Below are 17,527 nucleotides of genomic sequence, written 5' to 3' on the forward strand. Positions count from 1 at the left end.
AAAATTTGAATCACTCGCACGCATTATTAAGAGCTTTTTGCTGATTAATGTAAAAGTTTTATTTTGAAGGAAAAAAACACATAATAGAAAAACAACAAAATTTCACATACATTCTCTACTTTTTATTAAGTCTGATTGTATGCCTACGTTAGAACTACCAGTACGTACAGCTGTACAAGGGCCAGCGGACTAAGCGGAGGCACACCAATAAACTATATTATTATATAATACGGTTTTATATATCTATATACTGAAAGTAAGACATTTCCGCACATCATAATGACACAAGAGAAATGCAGTTTATGAAATTTCTATCTTATTCACAACCAACTTCATCACCTTGTTTTCGAGAAATGAAATTAATCAATGTCTGCCCCATAAAGTTTTTAGGATATGTTGTCCACAACGTTGATTTTTATAACTTGCAAGAATGCACAAAAAAAAATCTAATCGTAAGTATTCGGATATATTTTTCACGAAAACAAGGCGGTGTAAATAGACCGTCTAATAGCACTACAATAAGACAATGCACTATAACCTTATATACATATTATTATCACCATGCTTCATTAAGCAGATAGCAAATTACAAATATTCATGATGTTCACACAAATACTTGAGCTCAGATTGAATATGATGATGAGTTTATAAATCTTTATTCATCAAAACGCCTCAGATGAATGTACTACCTGAAGAATAAGAACATACTTAATTTGGGGTAATGTAAGATGATGGCAGGAATACGAACAGACCAAAATGAATGCTAACAAAACCTACAAAATTATGGGTAACCCTTTTCATTTAATGAGATTCCTAGACTTGACTTGTTCTTGATGTTTTGAAAGCACACACATACAAAGGCGCATTCAACTCTTAAGACCGAGAGCCATGATAACCGATTTTGTCCAGTGCACTAGTATGTGTATGAGGAGTATAAGGTTTAGATACCATAGAAAGTGTAGCTTGTTAAGACTAAAACAAGTCTGATGAAACCTTACTTTGAAAAGAAAAAAAAACCTGTTTTGCGAAACAGCTTTGACATTTTTTCGCAATTCAACAGAAGCAGTTTGCAGCCTACTGCAGTTACAGTGATGATTTATAGAAAAATAAATGCTCGCTATTCATGATATACGCGAAAAAATGATAATCACAAATTTTGTTAATTGTTTGACATCAGATCTTAAACATGAAAACGTAATTCTGTTAAGGTTAATGAGTTGATTATGTCCATGGAAATCATTGCCGTTTCTATATGCCTTATTTCACAAATCACAAATTTGAATATCTAAGAACATGGAGTAGACATCGTCAGTGTTAGAAAAGTTGGAGCGCTATTTGAAGAACCGCCTAATAACCTTAAACTTCTATATATCTTGTACAGAATTTGGAAGTAAAACGGAAGAATGTTTTAAACCTTTAACAACCGTCTACTCCGGATAAGAAATGAAAAGGAAATGGTAAGACCTTTATTATGTTATGCACGACGCCATTGTAAATAAAATATTGAGGTTAAATATATATATGAAACACGCTTTACGTTTTCAATATGAATAATTGGAGAACGTATGGTTTAGTGTCTTTTTTCCAATGTGGCTACCATGGTCGAGTTTGAAGCCTGTGAAAAGAAAGTCTTCAAATCAAGTAGGGGTGGTAGTCGCAGCTTTTAGAGATAACTAAAGTCCATCCAGCATTTGTGATACCGATAAGGATTTCTATCAGAGATTTTTAAGATTTAACTTACACCATTTATATGACGTAAAATACGAGTTCTAATTTCTGCGATATATATTTTCAGATTTAACTTTTAATATGTAATAAAAGTTTTCAATAGAACTTTTGAATAACAATAGATGTTGTATTTTCATATCAATATTGTGTTGTCAAAAGGAACGATTTTCTCTCCAACCCGAAGCGGGCAGATATTGTTTCACGATTTTATATCATATCTATCTTTTAAATCAATATCAATATATGTATTCGTTTCTGTACAGACATTCACATATGTTATTGGATGAATAGAATTCAGTAATTTTATGTTATAAAGGTTAAAAAATTAAAAAGTTTACATAATATGATTTGTGACTGCTGTTTCTCTCTCAGAGAGGCACTAAGGTTTTATAGTAAACATAAACGTAGAGAGGTCTTTTGGTTAAATTTATTTCTAATTGAAAAGTTTGTGACCTAATTTTACAAATTCAGTGGAGATTCAAACAGAAATTCCATAGCTATTAATTCTTGGTTTACAAGAAAACGTAGGTCATACCAGCCGCATCTGTCATACTTTAAGAGCATGTAGACTTTGATGGTTATAAAAAGACATTCAGCATAAAACTTATGATATGGCTTGAATATTAGAGTTATCAATATTAGCGAAGGTTTACCTTGTATTTTCTCATATTATCTATGTACCACAGCAAAATTGTTTATGCATGTTTTGATCCAAATGGGCATCCATTATACATAGCTCAAAACTAGAATACGAAATTTTAATAATCATAAAGTTCATGTAATAGTTCATGATATTTGTAATATAACAATAAATATCATTTAACGTTTTTTTTTACAATTTCCACGTATAGAGGAGTCCAAGCCTATTCAGAATAACACTGAACGTCTGCTATCTTCAACAATAACACAATATAACAATCGAGGTATGGAACAAAGTACATCAACCGAAAACAAAAGGATTTATCACATAAACGCTTGTCAAATCAATAGAATACAAACACTATCAAACCCTGAAAATTATTAATATATAGTTGATCGTATAGATAAGAGCACAATATCACAGCTGGCACATCAAACGGACACCTGAATGTACAACGAAGTCATTTCTAATGTGGTTGTCGATATCACAGGGAGCTGGTGCTCCAATTTGTAGATATATCATTAATATCTTAATACAAATCACTTATATGATGCATAGTCGTACAAATTCCTGTGATTTTGTTTTATATTTTCTTTAGATGTATAGACAACACCTATTTTCATGTTTGCTTATTAAGATATTTCTTCTTGTGTGTAGACATTTTTTTTTACTATTAGTAATGATGTCACAATTCATGATAAGATAAATTTCTAGTATACAAAGGTAGACTAGTTGTTCCAGTGTTTATTGTTGATCAAAGACGAAGTCAATTTAATATACCTCAGAGTAGGCAATATCAAAACATATTTTCCAATAACATTTGTTCTTTGTTTCGCCAGATAGCGTTGAAAATAAATGTCGTATTTTCACAAATATAATTCTAGACTAAAAATGTTTTTAAAAACAGACAGCTGATTATGTAGTACATAAAGGCTATTGCAACATTGATAAGTATCCACATCTATTAAACTACCGTCAGCCAACTTGTGTACAGATATGACATACCATCTGTAGCAATAATGACATTTTCTACCCATCGATACATGGTTTAAATATAACTATAATAGTTTATGAATACCTCATATTTTTACATTACATCAACACATGGTACTTAATGTAATAAGTTAAGATAGATAATATAACATCTCCTATTTACTACTGCAAACCAACTTATTTTTGCGACCGAGAATTTTCGCATTTTCTGCCGACTTATTCCCGGCTATTTAATTTCACGATATAATCATGGGATTCTACTTTACTTGTGTTTAAAACAATTGGGCAGTGATTTATTTTCGCGGTTTCCAATCTTCAGAGAAATACGCTAAAAATAATCACAAGTGAAAATAAGTAGGATAATTCTATAACATGAAGTATACATCTTAAAGCAGATTTACTTAATAAATAATTTCGTAACCATGATGTAACATGACAAAGTCTGTTTGACATGAACGAAGATAAGTTAATTCATGTCGAATATGAAATAAATGTAGGGTTCACTGAGGTCATATGTTAATATATTGGCGTTTTGATAAATTAAGTAGCTTCCGGTAAATACCCGCTTAAAATGATTTTCTTGATAATTCGTAATTTCAAATTTGGCAACCATCACCAAAAGCATCAAAAGGTTGTGGATACCTCTTCAAAACTTCCACGTGACAGTTATCTATGAGCGATTGCATGGTATACGGCATCCATTTTGTTAGCAAGGTCATCCATCTTTGATTCCATATCATTTATTTTAGTCTGCATATCTTTTTGAGTCTCCTGTATTCCTTCCACCGTATCGTTTACTTCATTAATTGATTTGGCCACCTCGATAAATCCTATTGCGCTTTCACCTATGCATGCTTTTTCATTTTTCGCTTCGCGCATATTTGCAATTGCCTGGAGTAACTTCCCATGCAGTCGTATCCGCTTCCGGTCGTCATTTGCATCCTGTCGACGAAGGCGCCAAAGTTGAATGACGTACTTTATAGTATCTGCTGCAGCATGCTTCCTTTGTTTGTCCAGCTGAGCGCGTGAAACAAAATTATGGACGTATTTTTCTGCCCGACTTTGTTCGAGTTTTGAGGCCAGGACGGCAACAAGAAGAGCGGTGGTACCAACTCCCATCAGTCCTGTTGCTACGGCAACGAATCTGCCACAGTATGTGTTTGGGTAAATATCTCCGTATCCAACCGTTAGAAAGGTGATTGCAATCATCCACATGGCGTTGAAAAAACTGGAATGCGCCTCGTCTGGATGATAATATACTTCACACGTACGCATGGCCCATGTATCTACTATTAGGATTGCAAGCATTATACTGACCAAGACAGTTCCTGGATTCGATGACATCAGTGCTTTAAAAACAAACGCTGTGTTGATTTTGACTTTGTTTAAAGCACCAAGACTTTGGGTTGCTGTATCAGTAAGCAAACGACTGTTCACGACCATAAACTTACCAACCAAGTACAGACGAAGGAGCATAAGAATGGAGAGGATCGGATCAATAGATACCATCTTAGTTTTTCCGTCTGGATTCAACCCTGGAATTTCAATGCTACTAGGAAATGGATGAATAGCACAGATAATCAGTTCGGTGAATATCTTAAGGTATGTCCAAGGGAATGAGACCGCAAGACGCCAATCCTCCAAGCTGTTGTCTGTCATATGGAGTTGAATTCCAGTTATGTGGTAAGCAATAATAGCCATTAGCAAAAACACCGTTGAGATTGAAATGCATGTTTTTAAAATTAATGAAATAGCGTCCGTTTTAGTTACGACTTTCTGAATGAAGAGTTCCGTTTCCACCAACATGAACACAATACCAAGCAGAGCCAGCGTAAATTCAACGCTTACTACATATCTCCGTCGTTTAATGAGCTTCTTCCGCCGACTCAATCGGTAACTGATGTTATCGAATTTCGAAACAGGCGCAAGGTTTGAGACCAGGTCGGTCTGACTCGTATTATCATCAGCCATGTATTTATTGTACTTCCCGTTTCGGCGATCTACCAAAGGTATCCCAGGATCCTCAACCAGTGAACTTCCGGTCATCTTACTCTGCAAAGACAAAATAAAATGACGCTATTAAATTCTAAAGTTTAGTTAAATGTTCTCCTTGTTGACTTAATTTTAGATATATCAAATAATGTAATAATGGATACATATGTGATAAAGCGTAGGTACAATCCACATCTGTATTGTCTTTATAGGGCTAGTTAGTGATTGCAGAGGCGTTTTATAAGCTGTAGACACGCAACGAACATAACGGGAACAATATAACAGCGGTTAACAATTACACACGTAATATTGACATGTACTTTTCAATAACAGAGCTCGACTCTAGTGGTATGGGATTATGAAGCACATACATTGATAAATCTAAAATAATAAAAAGCGCTCATCATCTTATATTTCGAACGCTTGAAAGAGCGACAAATAAATGGATAGTTTAATGTGACTAGGTCGTTTGTGTTGCTTGGTGTCTTTGGCAGCATGGTGCGTTGATGAGAAGCTGTCCTTAAATGACCCTGGCTGTTAATAGGACGTTAATTAATAAAACAAACAAACAAAACTCTGTTCTGAAGAGAGGCCATTACTAACTACAATATTATTCGAGTACCGACAACTGAAATCGCTCAAAATAAAGGCATAGTGCCCCAGATAATACATAGTTTTATATATATGAAATAGTTTGAGGCGCAATCCTACGAAGTAATATCATCAAGATTATCTCGGGAAACAGAGTCGACTTCGTTTAAAGTTCAAGAATGCAAATATATTATTATATTTAGATTTTAATAACATACAATGTAACTTACAATATTCTGCGTATTTTTTCATATGTCAATATCAAATAACAGCAATATGGTATGGTATTACGGCAGTATGGTTTTAGTATAATATTCAGTAGCATTCCTACAGTAACACGTTCCTGACTTTTAAGTCCATTCCAGATAAAACGGGGAAACAGGAATATTAGCACCGCCCAACGCTTACCTTCCATACTGATACTCAATCCAATACGATTTGAGTATGGAACAATGAGAGTCTGTGTTGGTGGTGCTAGTGTATTCCACGTATTATAAAACCGATCCATGTGGTACGGGAAATTAGGAAGGTAACAAGTGGTCATTATAAATACTGCAGCGTATTTAAATAGGATCGATCGCCGCGCCACCTACACAATATTGTATAAACCTATGTTTATTTTAGTCTTTTAGATACTTTGTAATGTTATATATAGGAATCCATTAATTTGATATGTGTATGTAGTTGTAAAGGTATCGTCATACATTTGATCGCCTACGTAAAACACAACAGGTGTTGACTGATGTTACATGACCAAGTTATACTCAAATTCAAATACAGACAAAGCTCTTGACTGTTATGTGGTTATATGGAATTGTTCATTTCATTTCACATTCGCTAGGCGTTTGAATACATTTTTGTGTAGGGAGGATAGGTATGTCCATGGTTGTAACCTAATGTTTTAGTAGTGTTGTTGCTGAATTTGCGTTGTTAAAACATTGAAATATTTCACCGAACAAACCTTTAGTAGATAATCTAACCCAACTACGCTAAATAAGTATACCAGTCTTTGCCATGTATTTTGGGGTATTTTTAATTTAGTTGTACCAATAGACGTTAATGTATAACAATCGTAAGTCATTGTTCATCGACAAATGTCAAAATAAATTATATATATCCGCTAGAATTACGTTATGTTTAGGTAATATGAGGATTGGTAAACACTGATAATTAACTCAATATATTGAATTGTCATCATGACACACGGTATATCCTTCCCACTCAGTAATTCTGTAATACGGGTAAAATATGGCAACGTCATGTGTTTACTGACAATGCAGACGAACAGGCGTGATTTCTACATGAGAAAATATCATTTCTTTGGTGCACAATTGATACAGTAAACACCCTGCCTTCATTTAAGGGAATCCTTTTATATTACGTAAAATGCACTGTAAAATTATGATTTTATGCGACATATTCAACCTTTATTAAATCTTTCTCCTTTAATTGTTTATCCTGGTAACGAAAGTTGCGCCAACATATAATTCAATAAACTGCGAAAGGTACAGCAGTTTGTTTTATTAAACTATTTCAGTGACACCACACGTTATTATTAAAGTTGTATTGCTGCTAATGTCACTGTAACGATATGTAACTTAAACATTTGATATTTAAACATTGACATGTAACTTGATGATTTAGCTCCCCAAAAGCATATGTCGGCCTATAAGAGAGCCGAAATCTAGGAATAAAGCGCCTTCAATCACCGCCATGTTCAGTGACTTCGGGTTTTGTCGGATTCCTAATCGTATCACGTGACGTTCGACACGACCTGCACGTGGTGAGCCAGGTAACTAGCGTAAGCACACATGTGTTTGTTTACGTTTTCCTTCTGGCCTATATGAGCAAATCATGCTAGTATATGTCCACAGATTGAGTATTTGAAACATCCAATTTACACATTACCGTAAAATGTTGTGTGTATCAAATATTGTAATGTGCGAGCATTATTTTCTTTGTAGATAGAGTCTGATGAGGTCGATCACATATTTTGTTTATGAAAAATTGCTGATATTTTCACTTGTTTTCACAACTCTCGTTTTACTTCGAGATTGTCGCGACGATGTTCGGAAGAGTTCGGAATGATTCGGCATCTTTCGAGCCTATTTTTCACGTGTACACGTTAAAAAAGATTTTTTACTTTTATAATTAAAGATAATTCCAGTGCTGCCTTTTTATAAAAAGTGGTAAAATTAGAAAGTTTAAACCTCAGGCAGACGGAGAAAAATATGTATAACACTTGTACAGTTTTCACTATGAGAAAAAGAGCGAAAGTTAAAGACCATACAACTTTAACCTACGTGAGGTTCGTGTAGTTAAAAATATATAAGTAAACATCAAAAACAGATGTGAAAATTATCAAGAATATCATCAAACCAGACATGTCAAATGTCAACGGTTTACTATTAATAGTTTTCACTCTACTACTTACAGACTATTTTGGATATTTAAAAGTAAAATATTTTGATTATAAGGCTGAATATTCTATGAGTTATCTTACATTAGCGAACGCATATTGTATTAAAAGTCTAGCTAGATATAAAAACGATGACTGAATCTTTATGAGCACACGAAAAACAAATACCTCACAAAAAGAAAAATATTTACAGTACATCGAATGTCGTGAAGCGTGTTTTGCTCATAGCAAAACCTATGGTCAATTTAAGCCGGGTTTTCTGTTCACAGCATCCAAAGTAAGAGGAGTGGAATATGTAAGGTCAGACCACGGTTCGAACCAATGTCCCCTGAATACCAGCCATATATTCTATCAGGTGAGCTTTATCCAGGGTGATCGATCATGCATACAACGCAATACATTTCTCTGACATCACGAAACTATTCCCGATAATTGATTATACAAAAGTGGATACGGTAGAAGACACACAGAGCGGCTCCATGTTCAAGTTTAATTCACACTAAGAAAATAGTTTATCCCCTTCCAATACACTGAACGTATTCAGCTGCTAAATATAATTGTCATTCCAACCACGTGTTTATTTCATATGAAAACCAATTGAAATTGAAAATGACAAAAATAGTTATTTTATATAAAATTTTTGAATTTTTGAGGCTATACATCAAGGTTGCACTTTAAGTTTTCTTTACACATGCAGTCTGTTGCAAAACGACGACGCACAAGATGTTATTTATAGCCAATAAATACGTCACACGGACAGAATATATATCGACTTTTTTATTCAGAACATCTGGAGCGACATTGACATTGTTTACAATGCATTATACTTGAAATTTTAAATGTGTTTTAATGACATTGACGGACTCGTTTGAAAACTTAATGAACACCACAAATGTCCCTTAATGGATATGCACATATTATCCTCTCTACCATGGAATAACATGTCACTTTCACTAAACAGTTTATTTAGTAAGTTCAGTGACCTCAAAGGGAGTCGTTTTTGACCCAATGTTAGAACTTCCAGTATTTTCCTTGTGTATGAAGTTAAAGTTTGATGATGAAATCCAGTTCTAACACAGTCCTCTGTTTGGACTTTGTCTTCGCCTAAGCAAAAACATGAAAAAATAACGTATCGAAAATAACCCGTTATTTTGCGTTATATCTACATTCTGAATTGTCTTCGAATTAAAAAACACTTCAATTGCATTGTAGTTATATCGATGATTTTGAACATTGCAACTTCAAATAACTCTTTGGTTATATTGAATGATAATGATCGTCACATTACTTAATCGATGATTGATGTTAATTTATGGTATGACGTCACAACTTATTTTATTTTCCGAGTACCAGATTCATCAACAATTTATCTTTAAAATCATAATGAAATAATTACATAATCGTAACTTCAGATTTTCCTTAAACCTCTGTAATGTTTTATAGAGAGTTTTAAGTTTAAAAAAATCTTAAAATTAAGGGGTTTTTTTTAAACTGAGCCCTGCCCAATCAGCTGCTATGCCTTCCATGATCATCTTACATGCGACCCAATGCTGAGGGCTGCTGGGAAATGGAATTTATTTTTAAAATGCATAGCAATAAAACAAGAAGGGTTAAATTCACAATGTAAGTGATGTTGAAAATAGAGTTATTTGAACACTGAATCATTCCACCTGTAATCACTTTTTACCGTAAAACAACGTCCATTCAAGTAAAATGTAAATTTCTAAGACAATATTAGAACGTGTTACTGCAAGTAACCGCACATGTTTCAAATTTTAATGTGAGAATCAATATTAAGATAAGATAATCTCCTATCAATACACTCATTTCACATTTCAAAACATTTGAGCATATGGTGTAGTTATCTATTTGTAATTATCTTACAAAACATTTGTTTAATATCTTACAGAGGATTTACACTTTTGACATCCCTCACTCATCAAGTTTTATTCTATGATTAATAGTATGGCAATACAAGTACAAACTACAACTGGTTTGCAATAACGCTCCCAATTTTCATTATAAATTCTTCTATTTCCGTTGTTAAGTATCCTTATTTCTTACCTTAAGAATAAAGAAAAAATCACTCATGCATGTCACTTTTAAAATAAAACCGTAACTTTTAAAAACCATACCTGGATTTATAATGGCGCGTCAGAGAGGTGTGTATTCTGTATATTCCATTAATCCATTTTGAACACCGACCTTCTCAATCTCTTCGCAGACACACGGTAAAATTAAAACGAGCGTTTCCATTTAAACCAAAAAGAAAGCTCAGCTAACAACGTACGATCACTCATCACGGATGGATGCGAGTTCTGCCATACAACTGTAGTATTTATATCTCTAATCTCTAGCTGTCATTGATACTGATGATACCTTAACACAATGTAACAGTATTCAGCCAGACATTTCCGATTGAGTGTCACATAAAACGTATCGATGTTACGTCGTAATGTCACAAGCTCGTATAATCTGTCTGTAATATGTCACGTAGCTAGATGAAGGATCCAGTTAAAACAACTGTCACAGTCAGGCAACATTAGAAACAATTTAATATTGACAGTATAGAGCAACACAGAAAGGAATTAGCGGATTCAAATTTTAAACATATATACATATTTCTGATATGTGCAACATTAGAAACAGTTTAACTTTGACAATGTAGAGCAATGCAGAAAGGAATTATCGGATTCAAATTTAAAACATACCTATTCAACCTATTTATAATAACGAATTATCGGATTCAAATTAAAAAAAACGTTTACATCTCTTTCTGATATGTGCAACATTAGAAACAGTTTAATATTGACAATGTAGAGTTACCAGGAAATAGTTCAATTTTGCTTGTTACGAGCATTTTCATTGGCTTAAAAATTTACTTATCAACCAATAAAGAAAAAATAGCGTCGCCGTTTGTGACGTTGCTTCTGATTGCCTGAGATGACGGCGTTATGATTTCATAGACAGACAAAAGATTTCCAAAATGAACTTTGAGTATTGAAGAGATTATCTTTAGTAAACCGAATTATACGGATTAATTTGATTAATTTGTTTATGTTATGGAGATATAACACAAAAATCTGAGTGTTCTCTCATCATAAACCGCTTCACTCAGATTTTTGTGTTATATCTCCATAGCATAAAAATCTATTTATTATTATCAAGTTTATCCTTAAAGAAATTATCGGATTCAAATTTAAAAAAAAAACGTTTACACCTCTTTCTGATACTACTGCTTGTTGCTAAATATCCATGACAGGGCCATCAATTACAGAAGAGAGGAAAGGCTTTACACCCGTAATGTTATGTGCACTATCAAATGTCAAAACGATTGATTGTCATTTACTTTCTCCAATGTACACGGTATGTACAATTTGAAGGAAATCAAGTTCCCCCTCACCTATATTACAATACAATATATGAGCACTTCAACCATATAAACACAACTAACTACAATTCGGTGTCTAATAGAGAGTCCATGTGAAAACTTTACATGATTAAACTTGCATCTTCCAATGTACATTTTCATTGATGTTTTAGCAGACAGTCAGACCTTCATAAATATGACTTTCTGGTTATTTCATTCATTACCGTTAAAGATGCTCCACCGCTGACAAATATTATTTCTTCACTATCAAAAAGAGGAGAAGACGATTTAGTATTTTTCTTCAGTTACAAAAGTTACTTACTTTACACCATTACCACCATTGAAAAGTTTGAGCTTCTAATTTTACTTCAAATTAAAAATATGAAAAATAACTAATTGCATCCCGAAAAAATTCCGTGTCACTATATCCTATATGGAATGAAGTACTGATTGTGCATCCACCAAAGGCGAAATAAATTATTTCATATTATTTTTGTGTTAATTAGACATATATATATACGATTAAACACCAATTAATGTTCAAATAATGAATATCATTTATGCTCTGTCGGCGATGGAGCATCTTTAAGTTATAAATATACCAACTCCCAGACTGAATCGTCTTTTATAAGACAATATTCACACGATAGAACTTAATCAGACAAACAGAATCAATTTAAGTGTCCCTGCCAATAACCACAAATTGTCCAGGACTTCGGTTCATCTGTCAAACGTGTATTGATTACATTTCAAAATTGCGTTTGAAACAAGATGAATTGAAGATGAAATTCGATTCTATCTGTTTTCACTTCCAATAGAATTGTATGGTTAGCTTATTATAACGATATAAAACTTTCACAATTTTTAGTTTCAGACGATTACTCAATACCGAAAACTCCATATGATATTCCTAATATTACTCCGTAAGTGTGAGTGGAATACATGGTTTATCCCAAACATGTGTGACGCTTGGCACTGGCGAGTTTCCATCAAATTGGATATATGCTTGCCGCATTTACACAAAAAAAGACATTCCATACTCAATGTTTAACATCGTAGCCAGTATCAGGAAGTATTCCCCTAACATTATAATCACATTGTATCAAAATTGTAATTCAAACAGAAGGGTTAATCGTGATATATTACACAAAGCGTGATGGTCCATGTTCTCCACACCAATCATTGGTCGTGATAGGTGTGGTTTATTGGGATTTCATCATTTCGAATAAACTGCAGTTATTAAAGATTACTTTAAACAGTTTCACGCCATTGTGGTGGTCATTCAAAATCGACGTTACAAACGGTAATATCAGTTTTCTCTTTGCAGGATAATACAGGTTTTTTAAGCAATGCTCGTTACAAGTAAGATCCGAATGAGGACATATTGATTTAAAGGAGAAATGATTATTTAAATAAAGACAATAATAAAGCTTGACGTCATTCGTAAGGGTACACCAGTATTCAAGTGTGACAAAAACAAACGTTACGTGGGAGCTGAACGTATATCGGGCATGTTCAATTAATTGGGTTTTTTTCTCTTCTTTATCAACCTCCAATGGCACAAAAACATTATATTGTCTGGTAAGACATAGATTAGTTGACATAAAATCAATAAACCACAAAGAAATACAAATTAAAAATACAACATAGATAAAGTATGGGTAAATTAGATAAATAAGGAGTGACAATGAGATGTGAAAAGTATAAGATATTTAAAAAAAATACACACGAGGTAGATCAATAAAAACTGAATACAATACAAAGTTATCTTCATTTTAGCTCTGTTCGAATTTAGGTCAGTTTCATCTGACATGTTTTATCATAAACACATATCCTTTATTAAAGCAATTGTTTCCAGGTAACCTAACAAGTGGTTAGTGGTTGATACATGTTACTGATCACAAAACAAATCAATACCACAGTGTTAATGAAGCACAAAGTTTATTCCTTAAAATCCTTAAACATCATTTAACAATACTATTTGTGTAATGACAACATTTGTCTTTACTGTTTGTACTATCTTATTCTAAAAAAACTAACAAATTTCCAGTGCACAAAATTGTCATTAATCAAAATGTGACATCATTTACCATTTAATGTTGGTAACTGTTTAGTTTTAGTGACGTAATGATTTGTTGTATGTTTATATCATCCTTGAACTATATCATTCATCACTTGATAATTTTCCCTGTAATTATTTTTTCTCGTTTCTTATATACATAGTACTTATATATAAAAAAAAATGTTGGGGTCTCCAAATTGATTACAATACTTGATTGATAATATGTCATGTATTTCCCGTCTGCACAATAATTAACGAAAATATACCACTATCTTGCAAGTAGGTTGTTTTACTGATGGTTTCGATATCGGATATTGTTCTCACTTTTTTGTAAGCAATTTCCTGTTTTTTGTTCTTTATGCGTTTAATTTTCACATGTTTCGATATGACTTTCCACTGAGCCAAGTTTTCTAGGCTCAATGTAGCTTGAAAATAAACAAATATCATTTATCTTTGCTGCGCTTGCCGGCATGTAAAACCGACTTGAGCAAACTGTGTATTGATATTACTATCTTTATATAAAACCATATTACAGGAACTATTCATTGTAAAGATTTGCAGATTTGGTAGCTTACTTCTATGATACTATGAGATACTGGTGTTGATTTGTAGCTGCATGTTAATAAAAAGGCCAGTTAAGATGCTCCAAGTACGTCATCCGAACCTCTGGTGTATACGTAAATATGTACCACGGTTCCTTTATGCCTAGCATATTAATAACAATAACGCTAGACACATAAACCGTCGGAGCTCTTGTCTACTGGTCACAAGGGGCCAGGATTTACCATGGATCAATCGATGGCTGTGTTCAAAATTATTACCACAAGCTGTCAAACTATGTTGGTGTAATTTATTGCCAGTCCTCACAGGCACAGACCTTACTTCATAGAGAAAAAATCTTACTCAATATGATGTCAGTATAAAAGAAATCGTGAGTAATGGACTCCTAATATTTAATTGGATAAGCCAAAGTGTACAACAACGAAGAATGGATAACGAGAATTGTATCGGCCTATACGTATCATCAAATTGTTCGGTCCATCGTTCATTATATTGATATTGGTTCGCTTGTTTGTGTATTTGGGTTTGTTGTCTTTCGAACTAAAAATAATAGACTTATTTGAAGTAATACCCACGATGACATTTATGGAACTTATTCATTTCTTTCAAATTTATAGAGAAAGATACCTTGGGCTAGATAACAATGGATAAACCAAACGTATCCAATGGAAGGAAAATGGAAGGAAATAGCTGAATAATCAATTCCCAAGAAAAGATTTAAAATAACCTTCATTGAAATATTTCAAAGCATATTTTCTTTCAAACCTTCCTCTGTATAGACTAAAGCATCCAGGTCCCAGAATAATCAATGTCGTCTACAATAGTCGCTTGTAAAAATTGTTTGATGAAAGTTTTGAACAAGTTAGACTTGTTTACAAAATTCTCATCTTATCACAATGCAAGTCATCTTCAATTTTCAATAGCTCAGCATCATCGTGACACTGGTCAATAATTTAGCTGCTGGACACTTTTCTAATTTGTTGGTTATTTATGTCATGTTTAATTGAGTTGAAGTGAAGAAGGATTGAGGCTGAATTGGCGTTTGATTAAAAAGAGTTTGCTGAGGTCAGCATGTGTGTAGCGCTTATTAATTCTGTCTGAGAAATAATCAATTTTACGGAATCATATGCAAATATTTGCGGAACAAAACAGGATGAGTTTATTCGTGTCCAACAATATGATAACAAATTTCGATTAAAACAAGTTATTGACAGTTGAGTAACCGGTGTTTACTCTCACTTAAGTTCTTGATTTTATCAATAATAGCAACGAACCATGAGCCTTGTCTCCACTCATCGACGGAATTTGGGATATCATCGGGAAACTGGCATTGTAGGTTTAGTTCGGTACGGAGTAATGTATTTGCCATACGACATTAGGAAAAAATGATTGGTTGATTACTTAGAAACATATCAGGTCATTTAAAGTTATATGTGCCGTAATTTTTATACTCACGAAGAGTGTTTAATATAGTATTCACCACAAAATAATTACCACCATTTTGAGAATTACAATAGTCTACAATTGGATTTAATTCTTTAAGCACAAGTAAGAGCTAAAATGATTTTTGGCAGTACTTGCAAAATCACTATGTTTACATCTTCAACACAGTGAAATCAGTACATACGGTCAAACCATGAAGCGAAGTTGTGGTTTGCAATTTCATTTCACATTTGTACAGTGTTATTAGCATATGTAAAGTGATTAATGCATGTATTTATTTCATCTTAACATACATAAGGCATAAAACAAGAGTTTTGCAATAATAAATCATGTGTTGTCATTAATGTTTATATGGCATCATGAATGTTTGTCTGTCCATTTGATAATGTTTATATGGCATCATGAATGTTTGTCTGTCCATTTGAAGGATTTCCACAGCTTAATTAAACTAACCTGTTGGTAGCATGTCAAAATGTTCGCCCATTTACAGCACATATAACTTTAAGGAAGGTCTCCACGTATGCAATGTGTTGTGTATTTGAATGTTTTGGGAGGTTGCAATATACTGTATGTCCTTACAATATTATTTTTATAGTGTTATCTTACTGACTGCCGCCAATGACACCTTCCTTTATGCTAAGTGCTAAACAGGAACAGAAAGAACCACTTTCATAGCAGCTATACCGTCATGAGTCGTCCGTAAACAAAGGTATTATGGGGCTGCCATACATAGATACATTCGATAGCTTCCATACGTCATTAACCCTCTGATCATAATCCGATAATCGACATTGATATGGTTGATAAAGTATTGTTCTGTAATGAATGCGATCCAGAGACACTATCATAGTAACCAGTGATTATACTCACATCTGTAACACCTGTGTGGAGACACGCGCTTAGATACACAATCCAGGCCTAATTAGCATGTTTACACAGGTATTGTAAATAATAATCGTTCGCACTTACATACTTGATCTGGTTTTAGGTTAAATAGATTTGAACATAATTACAACTATTTACATAGTGAAATCAATTGGGAGTTGAGAAATCAATCCATGTTGAGTAAGGAATCCCTGATAGGGAAAGACAGTGTTGATTTCCTTTCTAATTCATGTGTATTATGACTGGCTTAATCAATAAAATAGTAAACGCTTGTCAAAATTGATCACCATCATTAAAAAGGAAAGGGACCTAAAACGCTAAAATTCTTAGAACAAACCGAAACTAATATTCCATGAAAACATATTAGCTTTATTATTACATTAACTCTACCAGTAATGATTACCTGCATCTACCGATACCTCAAGTTCCCAAATTTATCTTTATTGTTATACAAATAAATTTTTGCATAAAGCAATGTTATAGCATTATTTATCTTTCTGTTTCTGCATATCCACTATCTAAATATATAACAAAACAAACCATTCATTTCTAAACGGCTTTCGGATATCATTTAACGTCCACACTAAAGACTTGTATTGCTTACAACGCCATTTCAAAGTAAACCTATTTCAAAGAAACATCTTTGAATAATATGCGAAATAGGTATTGGAAGCATCGACTAACAACGACTGTTACGGTACACATCGAAGAAAAGCAAAAACCTATAGAACCGGATTTAAGATTTTATTAAACTCGCCAAAAACATAATTTATGATTTTAACGAGATTCTGATAACAACTTTTGTTGGAAGGGTGGTTGATCTGTTCATTGATTGGAACGTTC

General features: G+C 33.3%; 1 protein-coding gene across 4 annotated transcripts in view; it reads right to left on the minus strand.

Annotated features, from left to right (window-relative positions):
* Positions 1 to 107: 107 nt before the first annotated feature.
* Positions 108 to 17,527, minus strand: part of LOC138315866 (small conductance calcium-activated potassium channel protein 2-like) — a 76,288-nt gene continuing 58,868 nt past the window's right edge. For 3 of the 4 annotated variants that reach the window (XM_069257178.1, XM_069257175.1, XM_069257177.1), the window contains exon 2: positions 108 to 5,413. In XM_069257178.1, the coding sequence (XP_069113279.1) occupies positions 4,028 to 5,407 (1,380 nt within the window). In that variant the 5' untranslated portion in view covers positions 5,408 to 5,413 and the 3' untranslated portion in view covers positions 108 to 4,027. Of the gene's footprint in view, positions 5,414 to 6,352; positions 6,473 to 17,527 lie in introns of those variants that run through there. The other variant, XM_069257179.1, reaches the window with a different exon arrangement.

This window comes from Argopecten irradians, chromosome 2 (assembly GCF_041381155.1).
Source record: "Argopecten irradians isolate NY chromosome 2, Ai_NY, whole genome shotgun sequence".
In the NCBI taxonomy this organism is placed as follows: domain Eukaryota; kingdom Metazoa; phylum Mollusca; class Bivalvia; order Pectinida; family Pectinidae; genus Argopecten; species Argopecten irradians.